A 13,422-nucleotide genomic window follows, 5' to 3' on the forward strand; every position below is an offset into this window, starting at 1 on the left:
GCATTTGTATAATGATATTAGGGAAAGAAGTCTTAAATTAAATATTTCCTGTTTCTTTTGAAATGCTACTTTTGTAATAAACCTGTTCTTGTCTTCTTCTCTTTGTGATTACGACGATGGGTGGATTTGCTTTCTACCATAATATCAGGGTCTACTGTTACAGAGAAGCAGGTGCTACATGTTTTTAGAAGCTGTCATAATTAATAGACTTGGAATAAGTACTACATGGAATAAGACAGATGGTTTGGGATATTAGTTTTTGTAGGAGGACCAAGTGACCCTGGTTCCTAATTTTCCCATTAATTGTACTTTCTAAAAAAAAAAAGAATATATTTTTAAAATACACATAAAAGCAGTAAAAAAGAGGAGGAAATCCTTTTTATATGACCAACCGTTACGAATAAATACCTTAGAGTCTTGCAATACGAAAACTAATATTCAAACTCTCAATCTGTATTTTATTAAAAAACTTTAATGAGCTGTAAAATAAATACACTTCCATTAAATATTAAATAAATTATTTACAACTTGAAAAAATACTTTTTATCTCCATGCACCTTTATGTACAGACATAAGACAGCATAAAAAGCAACAATTGAAAGTTTAAACCATTAGAACACAAAGGCTCCATATTCTTATGATCCACTGAAAAGAGGAACCAACTCATCATTCATTGTTGTGACTTGGCAGTGAACCTGATCCAATATCCTAGAAGAAAACACAATAAAGTGTTAGTGACAAGCTTAATTCCAACATAGCTTTAAGAAAATTCCAAAGAAAATCACGAATCAGAATTTATGGTACTTTATTTTTTTTCTTGGAGGCCTTACAAAATATCTTAAGAGCAATTTAGGGACAAACTCCCACTGATTTGACTCCTTTTGTCACCTGCCTTGGTTAATGCCTGCTTAGATAGAAGCCAGCGTATATTCAAACCTGTTTCATCAAATTGTGTTTAGTAAAAAAGCAACAGCACATGAGAAATAGTCTTCCTAGCCAAATCTATGCAGTGGACATAATTAAAAACAACGATTAAGTGGCTCAGGGTATTTATGATATACAGTTAATTTAGTATAATTAGTACCAAAGAGATAATAATAGTAGCTACCAGATAATTGGCAGCCACTATGTGCTAGCACAGCATATTCTTTTTTCTAAAATCATTCTGGGACCTATTTTGAAAAGTCTCAATTGCACTAAGTAATGAAAAATTTACCCTCGTTCATGTTGGTGGTTTTAACTTCAATACATTAAGCCAATATAAATACATTTTGATGCAATAAATACTGAGTGTAGCACTGACATGGATAACCCCTATCCATTTCATAAGTTATTGAGCTAATTCTGTAATAGGTTCAGAACATAAAATTTGCACTTAATGTTGCTGAAGGTAATGATTCTCCAAGTATTGTAGGAAGACCAAATATATCAGAACCATCTAGAGTGCTGGTTAAAAAGAGAAATTCTTTTAAAAAAAACAAGAGAAATTCTGATTCAGTAGGTTTAGGGCTGGATTTAGGAATATGCATATTTAGCAAGCATCCCAAGCAATTCATAAACCAAACAAAGTGAGAAAACCAATGACTTAAGGATGTAGCATCTTCTTTCCTGTCTGAGTTCCTTCTAACCAACTCTATGTCCTTGATCTCCTCAGCTCCCTCTTCCTATTAAAATTTTTTCATCAGCTGTTCACGTTTGTTATCAGTGAAATATCCCTGTCCATATCCTCTTACATTCTACCTACAACATGCTCGGCTCTCCTTCTTTACAAAAAAAAAAAACCATACATTTATACTTACCAAATCATCTCTCAAATTTGTACCACTTTTCCCTTTCTACTTCTTTTCCTTAAAAGAGCAATCTATCTACTATCTCTACTTCCTCACATATAAGTGCTGGCTCACTGATTTTGGCCTTCTACCATGTCAGTTCAACCTATCGTTACAATCTTATCTCCCCTACCATACATTTGAACCAGGCCATTTTTACAAGTTCCCCAAATTTTCTGTCATCTAACGTTACTAACCTTCATTTCCTGTCACAATTACTAGTTCAAACCTCATCAGTACTTTAAGGCTCACTTCAAATGCCACTCTTTCTTGCTCAAATACACCCTTTCTTGCTCACGAAATGCATCCCACTGAACTCTTTCTATCCTTCATTGGAAACTTCTCCTACTCCATTCTTTTCTTTCTTATGACACTTACTTTATGCCCCTAGTATTCTGGGTCCTTGATTTTTTTTCCCCCTCTATATTACTAGACACTTAGCTCTTTGAGTACTGGCTTTATGTCTTCCCAAGTTTTATCAGACTGACTGAGCACATAGTCCATTCTGAATATCAAACTCCACCTCTTCCTCAAAAAACACTTTAATATAACCATGGTTCACCCATGTTTAAGAACCTTTGCTTCCCTCAATTTTCTTGAGATTAATAGGTGTTAAATTTTCCAAAAGTATAGGATATGATCTAAGTATATATGTTAAAACTCAAACCTGTAAATTACCTTCAGTTATGCAATGATATGTGAATTTCCATTTTCCTGTCGAAGTTTCTTTCGTTCTTCAGCTTTTCCTTCATATTCACGGAAGTATCGTTTACGAAGCCTTCAGAAAATAAGACATTCTACTGTTAACCGTGTTCTGCCTATGTATAGATTGATTGAGATTTTCATGAGTCCATATAGACAATTAAGTCCTTTACTTGATGCCAAACCAAACCTAAACCTAACTATAAAATATGACTAATTTTTTAAAGGGGATATCTATATTTCGAGACCTTGGATTTAAATAAGTGTGTCTTAAGATGCAAACTTTCATCTTAGCACAGTTGGCATGTAAAATTGCAGAAAGAAGATGGTGTAGTTTGACCATTTTGTATACACACAAACTAATCTAAATTATTGAAATTTTTGTATACAGGATTACAAAACAAGTAAGATTTTATTTTTCAATATTAATAAATATCTCCTTCCAGTTTTATTTTACTGCCATTTTCTTTTTTTTAAAACAAAACAAACCACAATGGTTTAAAATATCTTGGCATTGTACAAGCAATTTTATTTTTAGTAGGTCTTTTTAAGTCCCTAACTGAACCCTACAACACTACCATTACAATCGTAAGAGCTTTTCTTTTGTTGTAATATTTGGAGAAAAAACTCAAATATGAAAAAAATAACAGTTATGGCTTAAGCTTAGTCAAAAAGGAGTAAGCCACTGCTGAGATTTGAGTGCCACCATGGCAAAGTATCTGCATATACTTTCTCAATGGATTATTAAATATTTCAACTTGAGCAATTACAATATTAAATAATTATTATAAAACATCTTCCTTAACTTGCTCTTTTTTCCCTTCTATCCTTCCAGGTCAAATAACGATGGTTTGTCTGAGTGTATCGTTCCTAAATACATTTGCATATCTAGTTCATGGTCTTAAGATGCCAAAATAAGTTCTAGGATAACAAAACCAATTTAAACTAAACATCAAAGTTTATGTGCTTCATGAAACAGTTTTTACGTGTCATTTTATCAGGATCTGCACATGAAATAATAGTAAACAATGGCAGAAGATAAATTTGTCTCCTCAAGTAGTAGATCATGTACACAATCCAGTTGTTCAAGTAATTTACTAAGACCTAAAATTAGAATAATGAGTCCATTGCTTTTCCCAAGCTCTAGTAGCACATTAGTCATCATAAAGTCATTCACACCCTCCCCCAAACTTCCCTTATTTAATGGCTTTTGTTTGAAAGACAATGTCATTTTGACCTATCCATCAGTATCTACTACCTGGAGGAGTCTGGCACTAGCATTCATTGGTCATGATGTGAAGTTTGTGATCTGTTGTTGTGAACACAGGGAAGATACTGCTGGAGTAGAACAGTAATAGAATTGTTCTTGCTTCCTACACTATGCCGTACAGAGGAAATGCTTTTTTAGTTCCCATATTATTGTAACTGACACTAACAAAATGGACATAAGCTATAAGTACATCAGTATTATGCTATGAAATACTCAACACAGAGTTTTGCATTCTAATGTGCACAGAAGGCACAGCTTTTCTTGGCTGCTGTTTTGGAGCTCTTGGTGACTTTTAAAGCCACAGCAGTGTCTCTGACAAGCTACTGTGAACCAGGCTTTAATTAGCTTGTCACTGGGAGGCTTGCTTAATCTAAAATTGTTTACAGAAGATGCCAACACTTTCTGATATTCAAAAGTGACCGTGAGTGGAAATGTGATATGCAACAAAACCATCACCTTTGAAGTTCAAAAAACTTCTAGATCTTTTGAAAAGGGGCTTTACATATTAAGTTCCATGATGGTCCAAGTAAAATAAATAAAATTTTACCATATGGTATTATCTTTGTCAATAAAGTGTAAAGGTAAAAACCAGACCACGCGCTATCAATAATATAATTTATCTAAAACATAATAGTAAAATGTGGTAAAAATACTGAAAAAAATAGCCTGGCATTATTTCAGTAGGAATTTTAAAATATTATCATACTTACTGAATTGTTATAACAACAGCAATAGCTGTGAAGCTCATGGCGGAAATAAAGGCAGCTATGGCCGCTACAGCAATTTTTGATAAATCACTATCAATCATGCTGTGAGTCTTCATAGATTTTTCTCCACATCGTTCACCAAAATAATCATGATGACATCTGCAAACAACCCACAGTTAAAAATTGCAATTGCTGAAAACAGTCCATTTACTTTAAGTTTACTTTCCAGGTCACAAAATCATTTAATTCTAACATTTAAAAAATGTCATGCTTACATTTCAAAATTATGAGACACAGAATGCATTCTAGCCAAATATCTATTAGTATAAGGACATGTTGATATTAGTTTGGGTATAATATTCCAAGAAGACACATTTTTTCATTCTTTGTGCTCTCTTTTTTTGCCATCTAATGGGTTCAGGGATTTCTTATGCAGTTAATAAATCCACTATATTTTAATATGCCAGCAGTTTTTTGGGAGGAAGGAGACTAAAGCAATATAAAAGATTATGTGACGAATACCTTTAGGTTCTTTTTGAAAAAGAACCTCTTACATATTATAAAATGATGGTTTATAATAAGGATCAGCAAACTATAGTCCAGATGTCAAATCTGGCCATTTGCCAATTCTTTTACAGCCTGCAAACTAAGTTTTTTTTTATTTTTAGATAATTTTTGTGTGCAAATATTCAATACCTACCTAAGAATAGTGTGGACATTTTAAAAACATTACATTTTAATTGATTATATAAATACATGCATAACCTTTGCCCACAAAAACTAAAATATTTACTATCTGGTCCTTTAAGAAAAAAAATTGTTGACCTTTGGTTTAAACATTGGGAAAAAAATTTTTCTAAAGTCAGTGATTTCAGAGATGGTGTTAGAAATGTAAAAGTTTGTATTATTTAGGTTAACTCACCGGCATGTTACTGCTTCCAGGTGCTCTATATATTTGCATTCTCCATGGATGCAGAAGTTTTGGAATTCTGCATCACACGGATTTTTCTTCTTCCTGTTTCCTTTGTTTTTTCCATTTTTACCTCCCTTTTTCTTTCTTTTGGGTTTGTCTGCAGTCTTTTCACTCTCTGTTTTATTTTTCTTGGGTTTAACTACCTGTTCCACTAAAAGAAAAAAAACAAGATTTTGTCAACAATCTCCATCTTGGATATTACTTTAAGGGAAAGAAACCATAACAATGAGAGTCATGAAGATAGCAGGTTTTGTCTCATTATTTAATACAATATATACACAGTAAAAGGACAAAGAGAATATCTATATCATATGGCATTTAAAAAGCTGAACCCTTTGTTATTTTATCATCCTAGAAATATATTTTTGAATTCACTCTCATCTTAACATCATCGTCAATATTATCGATAACAGCAGTTATATGAGTGAGAAAATCCATGAACTATTTCAAACATTTCTAGAATTTCTAATACACAGCAAGCTCTTAGTAATGAGCACTAATAAGAGTAAAACAAAATCACAGTTTTATGTATTATATTATCCATTTGATATAGATGAGGAAACCTAGGACAAGCAGGACAAACAGCTAGAAAATGGCAGCGCTGGGATGTCAAAAGACTGCATTCTCTTAGATGGCCAATGTTGTTTATTTAAAATGGAACAGGGGGTATCTTTATTGATTTTATTTAACCATGTTAACCTTATGCTCAACATCATAGTTAGGAATTTGTGGGTACTTCAATTTTTTCCAAATAACAGATTACAACAGATTTAATTAGCCATTATCTTCCAAGTCTGGGGGGAGGGGGGGTCAATCTATTTGAAAACAAAGTCTACAAATATTTAAGATACTTCCACGTTTCACCTTAACTCATCAAATACCCAGAAAACTGCTTCGTCCTGTTACGTTATGTCAGTAAGGTATAATTTATTCAACTACAAAAGATAGGGAAGAGGAGTCTTTCATGTGAGAGCTATGATTTTTTTACACTAATTTGTGACTAGGTTTATTTGAGAAAGTATTTAGCCAATAGTCCAACAAAAATTGAAAATGCCATCAGACCTAATGGCCATCCAACATCAAGACGTTAAATAGAAAATATTAGAAACATCAAGAAGGTTAACAAGGAAATAAAAAATAGAACCCCTCTGATTAAGAAAATTACAAACCTTATAAATACTTTAAATGGTTATTATAATAACCTTAGCAAAAGTCAAATTAAGAGCAAAGTTTAATAGGTAATTATACAATTTTTATATGGAAACTTTTCTCTGATGTTAAAATAGCAAGTTAGAATAAGTCTTATAAGAATATTTTAAGTGAACATTATTGAAATTTACCAGATAGATCATGAATATAGACAAATAAATAATAAATAGTCACTATGTTACAGTGTCACAATAGATACCCATGGACATTCAACTTAGCATCTTTCAAAGGAATTCAACCAACATTTTCACTCTCTCACAGTGTGTACAATTTCGAGCAATAGTCATTTTCATCACTAACAATTTATTAGACCTATTTCAGTATTAATAACCTGAAACATCTTAAAAGTTTCTAATCATTTTAATGCCCAAATGTCCCTTCTTCAAAAAAGAAGAGTAATAAAGTGGGGCTCCCCTTCCCATTTTATATAAAAGCATAAGTTCAGAAGCAAGAAAGTGAAGTAGAGTGTTCAGCAAAGCTTTTCCCACCTGTCACTTATCCCTGTGGTACCACCTGCTCCCCTTTCACCAGTGATAGGAGCCAGAAGAGGGAGAAGAGAGGGAAACTAAGGTGAAGAAAGAAGAGGCCGTAAGGAGCTCTTACAGCTTCATGCCCTGTCTCCATACTGGATGTTGCCAGGGTATTTGGAAGTGATTTATTGATAACTTCTTCTGTCCTCAAACTCCAAAGTAATATGGGGGTAATAAGCAATATTTATCTCTTACGTTTGCCCCTTGTCTTAAGCAAACACTCTTTTTAAAAAATTTGCAACAGCAAAAGGGAAGAAAACCAGGGATCATTGTTATTCAGCAGACAAATGGGATTTGGGGTTAAATTGTGATTTTAGCAAATAAAATCCAAGCATTTTTGTCCTTCTTTGATATTACTATAATAGACTCACCAATTGTTCAGACTAGTAAATTTACTTAAGGAGTAAAGTCCAATTTTTCCTGCCCTATTACCTCCCCTGTTCCTTTATTTCTGCTAAAATGTGGGTATTTAGAGTGGGAGTGGATACAAAAGCTAAGATATGAAGTAGATAGCACTGGTTAATGTCTTTCCATCTCAGAAGAGAGGTCATGCAGCAGAGTGGGAAAACGTTGGTATTTGGAATCAAACAGATCAGAGCTCTAATTCCTGCTTGCTAGCTACGGCCCTTGGGTAAAACAAGCATTTTGAGTTTCAATTTCCTCATCTGCCCCCAATGAGGAAAATTCCTATTTCATAAAGTTATTGTGAAGATTAGACTTTGTAGAACAAAAGATATTTGGGAGAGTTCTAAACATAGAGGACATGCCTACATTTAGCACTTTACATCTCTCCCAGGTGGTAAGCTTACCTAACATCTATGCAATAAATGTACACACAAGAAAACCACTAGAAAATCTAGGGAGTGGCTTTCTTTTGAAGCAGCTTTGCTTATGCCAACCCACATGTCATAGGTCACATTTCCACGTTATCCTTTACTCACCTCTGACTGAATCATCTACGATATAGCCAGATATTTGAGGTTCCTGATCATACTCTTCTGAATAGTCATAGTCGGTCCTTGCGGACGGTTCACTACCAGAAGGCATTTCACTCACTGGGGAAATCGTGCTTCCTGAGGATAACTCATTTCTTGAGGTCACCTCCAATCCGTCAGCACTGCGGTCCCCAGAAACTGGTTCCCCTTTCCCAGAGTAAGTGTCATTGAGGTCCAATCCAGCAGCATAATGACCTGTGATGAAAAGGACAGAGGAACAGAAAAAATAAAGCAGGATGCCTTTCTTGTCAGTCAACTGCATTCAGTAGAAATGTTTATCTTCTGATATCAAAGCAAGTTCTTTCACATGTGCTATTGTTTGTGACTGAGTCACTGATGAAAGCAACTTCAGATTTTGCCAACAAGCAAACTCAGCTGTTCCAATTACAGAGCTTCTTTTATCAAGGTTTTCTTTTCCACAGTTCACATCAAATAAATATATAAATAAATAATACTGCCAAACAGACACATTCATCTAAAGTAATTTCTTTACAGATAATGCCTAAAAATTCTTATCACTTCATGTTCCAAATGTACTTGTCTTTATTAGAATGCTATTCTGCCCCATCTTAAAAGAAAGTTCTAGGTATAAATATAGCTTTTCTTCATGAATTCACATGTACTAAAAAGTCACATACACAAAATGTGAAAATATGAACGGCAGTTGATAATGATTGCTGACACTGTCTCATTATGAGTGTTGTCACATAGAGAAGGCAACTGGGTACCAGAGTTTCAAGCCTTCGTTTTACCTTACAGGTCTCAATAAAACCACCTCAGAGCGGTGCTTCTAACTTCTTCCTGGGCCACCCTGAGGCCCTCTGAGGAAGGTAAAAATGAAATCACTAGATAGAGGAGATGGAGGATTGAAGCAGGAGCGCTTTGGTCCAGGATCTCGCTCTGCCACTCAGTGTAGGATCTGTGGAAATCACTTCACCTCTCTGGACCTCGTTTTGTGTTTGTTTTAATCTGGAAAACGAGGGCGTTAGATCGCATGATCTCCGAAGTCTCCTACAACTGGACTAAAGAAAGTACAGAGATTCTGCCAGGCACCTTCCTCCTGGCCCGGAACGTCTAAGACTCCTGCTCCTTTCTCTCCTCCTTCTAGGGAGTCACCCTAGAGATGTCCTTCTGAGGGACAGGGGCGGGGATGCCCAAGGAGAGTTCCTTGGAGAGGTGGCGATTCAAAAGGTGGCAGTCGCTGCCCGCCCCAGGAGAAGCGCCCGGCAGCTCCGCGCCGGGATGTCCTCACCTGAACCGAGGAGGAGCAGCCACAGCACCACGGGCGCCAGCGGCAGCAGCGGGGTTCTCATTGGTCCCTCGGAGCGACGGCGTCCCGCTCTCTGGGGCAGCTCGGACCAAGGCTGCGAGGAGGAGGAGGAGAGAAGCAGGACACGGGAGAGGAGAAGGGAGAGTTGTGAGAGGTGCTGGAAGAAGCCCCGGCCGGTTCCGAGCCGCGGACGCCGCGCCTTGGGCTGGCCGCGGGCTCTCTCGGCTCCCACTCGGGCGCGGGCACAAAGGTGTGAACATTCCGCAGGCGCCGCCCGCACCTGCCGCTTTATAGCAGCCCGAGGGGAGCGCCCGGGCGGGGAGCTGGGCCGGGCCCTGACGTCACGGCCGCCGCGTGGGTGGGGGCCGGCTGCGCCGGAGGAGGTTACTACCCCAAACCACAAACGGAAGGCAGGAACCCCACCCCCAACCGCTCGTGCGTGGAGGAAAGCGAAATTCAATCTCTAGCTGGAAGCATTGAAAGGATCCGATCCCCCTTCCCGGGCGGGTCTGAAGTTTGGGAGCCGGTATCTGACAGTCAAAACTCTCCAAGTGTCAAACGCCATCTGGGAAATCTCTGTATATACTTTGGTTGATCTCCATATTACAACGGACCGGGATTAAATTTGAAAGTTCTATGTTAAGATGTCAACGTACTTTATGACCAAGAGTGCCTTAACAGTAATGGTGCGGATGTCATTAACAATGACACTTAGTGGAAAGAGCGCGTCTCCAAATGACGAGCGGCTTCCTTTATGATGCGCCCATGTCTCCATCACAGGCCCTTTGCCACTAACGTGAAGTGGCCAGAATTTCAAACCATCTCCCACCCCCTTTTCTTATGTGCCCAGGGTATTCATCAAAGATAAATTGTCGTAATTACATTGACGAAGCACAAACAGAAAACTTTACCTAGACCGCTGCGCACTCAGTAACGGTGCTGGGTAGGTATCAGTGCTCCAATAACAGGAGGCAAAATAGCAGCTTTAAAAAGGGAGGGAAAAGGCTCTGCGGTTGGCAAAACCCGGACTGTGTCCATTCTGATGGAAGAATTCAGACAAAAGTGACCTTTGAATAGAGGGTTTCTGAAGAGAATATGCTTAATCTAAAGGAATGAATCTCTAATGGTAGCTCATTGGCATGTGGGCACAGGATGTTTGTTGCCCGATATGAATGGGCAGGTACTAGGCCTGTGACTCTCAAATCCTATAAGAAGGCCACTTTTTTCTTTTTAATCACGATAAGGAGATAACATGAAGGAAAGAGAGGGAGCTGTTTAATTTGACTAATTTTGATGTAGTGACAACTCCAGAACTGGATTTTTCTGGACTTAAGGAAGAGAAAAAAAACACTGTTCTCTTTAACTATTTCCTTGTCCTGGAGATATATATCTTCTTCCCTGATTGTTCCTGTAAAGTAGCCTTTTGAAGAATGTGGGTCACAGTGCATTTGTCCTTTTTCTGGGAAACTTATTTAAAGCTCCTTTTTTTTTTTTAATGTCATATTGCAATGAATAAACTAAATAATACCATGCATTTAGTGGGATGGAATAAAGAGTCGTGAATCATCCCATGTCTCCTATTAAATATTTGTTGAAAGCACATTTTGGATTTTATATTTTGGGCAAGGGTCAGGGGAGATAAAATGATGAATATGATCAGTTCCTGTTCTCCAAGATCTCAGATTGTGGTATGGACCAGATTCAGAGATACATAATTCTAATATCTTATCATACTTTATTCAGGGTTCAATGTGTCATGGGAAAACAAGAGGGCACAATTTCATTATTCCTGTATCATGGGAGGGTTTGGGGAAGAATAGAGAAACCTCTCAAAGTCTTTCTGCATCCTACAGAAAGTTTGGATGAAAAGAAGACCTGATGGCAGGGTGTGACAAAAGTGGAAAGTAAGTCTGGAGAATTGGCCCCGCCCATTCCCGGATGAACTAGGGGCATGCATTGTCATCTTTTTTTGATGAGGCAATTGTGATTCAGAGAGATTCAGAGACTTGCCCGCAGATTTTTGTGCTCAGTCTGTCTACACTTTTGCACCTTTCTGCTCCCGGGGGTTTCATTTTCATTGTAGCCTGTTCTGCCAATATTTTTACTCTTCTTATTGAGGTGAATGCAAGTTGTGCAGCTCTGTCATCAGAAATGTTTCCTTTTCTGTTTAAATTAAAAATAGGCACTTTACATTGGTAATTGCTTAGTCTTTTTCCAATTGGAAATTTAGAGGGTGGTGATTAACGTTGATGTAGTGCATAAGATAGTGTCATGGATGCAAACAGTTGCTCAATGCTTAATATGAGGTTTAGATTCAAACCAACCTAGGTTTTCACATACAAATTCCATTCATTCTTCGTAATTTAAGATTTCAAAGACTTAGATTTCTCATCTGAAAATGGAAATAAAGATAGCTACCTGCTGTTAAGGCAAATCAAAAGAGATAAGATAGATAAATAAGTAGCACAACTTCTAGCATATGGTAAGTTGCTCTATAAATGATAATTATTATTATTGGCCTTGACATTACGATAGTTACACTATATTAATCACATTGGAGAACTAAATGACTCACAAATGGAGCTACTTACAGAACAAGTGAAGAAATCCCCTTCAGTATTTTCAAGCCATGAACTTTGCACCTACGTCATATTAAGACTAACCATTTTGAGCATTTTATAGTGCATCATAGAATAGCATGGGCTGTCATCATAATCGCATCACAATGCAGCACCCCTTGATGTGTCATGGCTTTCTGAAATACACACATGAGTAGGAAGCCAAACCCCAAGAAAATGTGGGATTTTTTACATTCTGCATGCTAGGCTGCGATGAAGAGACAATTTTAATACATGCAAGTAGGGTAACCCTTCTTTGTCCTGACTGAGTGATGGTTCCCTCACTCAAGCATGAAGTTAAGGCAGCCGTAAGGACAAATGCTCTCAACCAAATACTCATTTTGGTGTCTACCTTCAGGATCCTGATAAATTTTTTTAGTGGTAAACAATATATTGATTTATTTCCAAGAAAACAAAATATGGAACATCACAAATAGAGACAGATATAGAAGTTTTCAGGGCATGCCCATAGGCTAACACAGGCTAGCAAAAACTCATTGGCCCAGACACTGCTCTCTCCTAGTAGAGTATTTAAGATATACAAAGGTGAATGGCAACTGACATTAACATCTCTTTTTTTCAGAAAGATTTATCTTTCTACATAAAATCCATGTAGAATATTGCTTCTTCTCAAGCATTGTCATTTAAGGAAGTAGAAAAGGAACTATTTTTAGTCTCTACTGTTAACCGGCATGCTTTCCTACCCCCAACCCTTTGCCACCTGGTATAGTTCCATTTTTTTCAACAGCCCAGACTAGAAAAGCTTTATTTCAAAATTATTTCCGTTAAATACAAGGAACATTCAAAAGGTAAAATTACAGAAAAAAAATAAAATTGTGTGAATTAAATGTATCTGTTGTAATTTTTTTTTTATCATAAATACTTAAGAACGCAATAGATTAGGGAAATACTAAAGTAGATTTACGTTTTTCTGAGGTGACAAAACTTCTTCCTGTGTTAACACTGAATCCACTTTCAAAACAGACCTTTGTCTGGTATCCCGGAGAAGGCTTTATTTCAACCTCTTTCAATATTCCACCTCAGGAAGGAGAATACCAATAAGAGAATCCAAACTCTCAGATGGCAAATTTTGTTTCCTAATGCTTAATAACCTCAGTTACTTCATCAGCATAACAGTGATAATAACGAGAACCTCTCAAAATCGTTTTGAGGTTTGGATTGGAAAGAGACATTTAAAGGGCGGAATGTCTAGAATACAGAAGGTTTTACTCTCTCCCTTGTTTCTTTCGAGTAATCTCTGATATAAAAAAACAATTTGTAATTATTCTTCTCCTTGACCAGACATCACTATTTACCAA

The 13,422-nt window shown here is 36.9% G+C and overlaps 1 protein-coding gene across 2 annotated transcripts; it reads right to left on the reverse strand.

Annotated features, from left to right (window-relative positions):
* Positions 1–528: 528 nt before the first annotated feature.
* Positions 529–12,185, reverse strand: AREG (amphiregulin). 2 transcript variants are annotated; one of them, XM_077143167.1, is made up of 8 exons: positions 12,077–12,168; positions 10,397–10,524; positions 9,468–9,579; positions 8,162–8,410; positions 5,431–5,632; positions 4,512–4,667; positions 2,508–2,607; positions 529–708 (listed from the first exon to the last, which is right to left on the reverse strand). In XM_077143167.1, exons 3-7 carry the CDS (start codon positions 9,526–9,528, stop codon positions 2,514–2,516), a joined length of 762 nt encoding a protein of 253 aa, XP_076999282.1. In that variant the 5' UTR covers positions 9,529–9,579; positions 10,397–10,524; positions 12,077–12,168; the 3' UTR covers positions 529–708; positions 2,508–2,513. The 2 variants fall into 2 exon arrangements, with proteins under 2 accessions (XP_076999282.1, XP_076999281.1); XM_077143166.1 differs by lacking the exon at positions 10,397–10,524 and having other exon boundaries at positions 12,077–12,185.
* Positions 12,186–13,422: the final 1,237 nt, after the last annotated feature.

Source organism: Tamandua tetradactyla, chromosome 24, assembly GCF_023851605.1.
Source record: "Tamandua tetradactyla isolate mTamTet1 chromosome 24, mTamTet1.pri, whole genome shotgun sequence".
NCBI classification, from domain to species: Eukaryota; Metazoa; Chordata; class Mammalia; order Pilosa; family Myrmecophagidae; genus Tamandua; species Tamandua tetradactyla.

Excerpts from the sequence above, each read along its gene's own strand:
- AREG (XM_077143166.1), bottom strand. The coding sequence starts at position 9,528 with ATGAGAACCCCGCTGCTGCCGCTGGCGCCCGTGGTGCTGTGGCTGCTC. Across the intron at positions 8,411-9,467 it reads GCTGCTCCTCCTCGGTTCAG|GTCATTATGCTGCTGGATTG; the intron begins GTGAGGACATCC and ends TTTTCATCACAG. Across the intron at positions 5,633-8,161 it reads CGTAGATGATTCAGTCAGAG|TGGAACAGGTAGTTAAACCC; the intron begins GTGAGTAAAGGA and ends TTTTTCTTTTAG.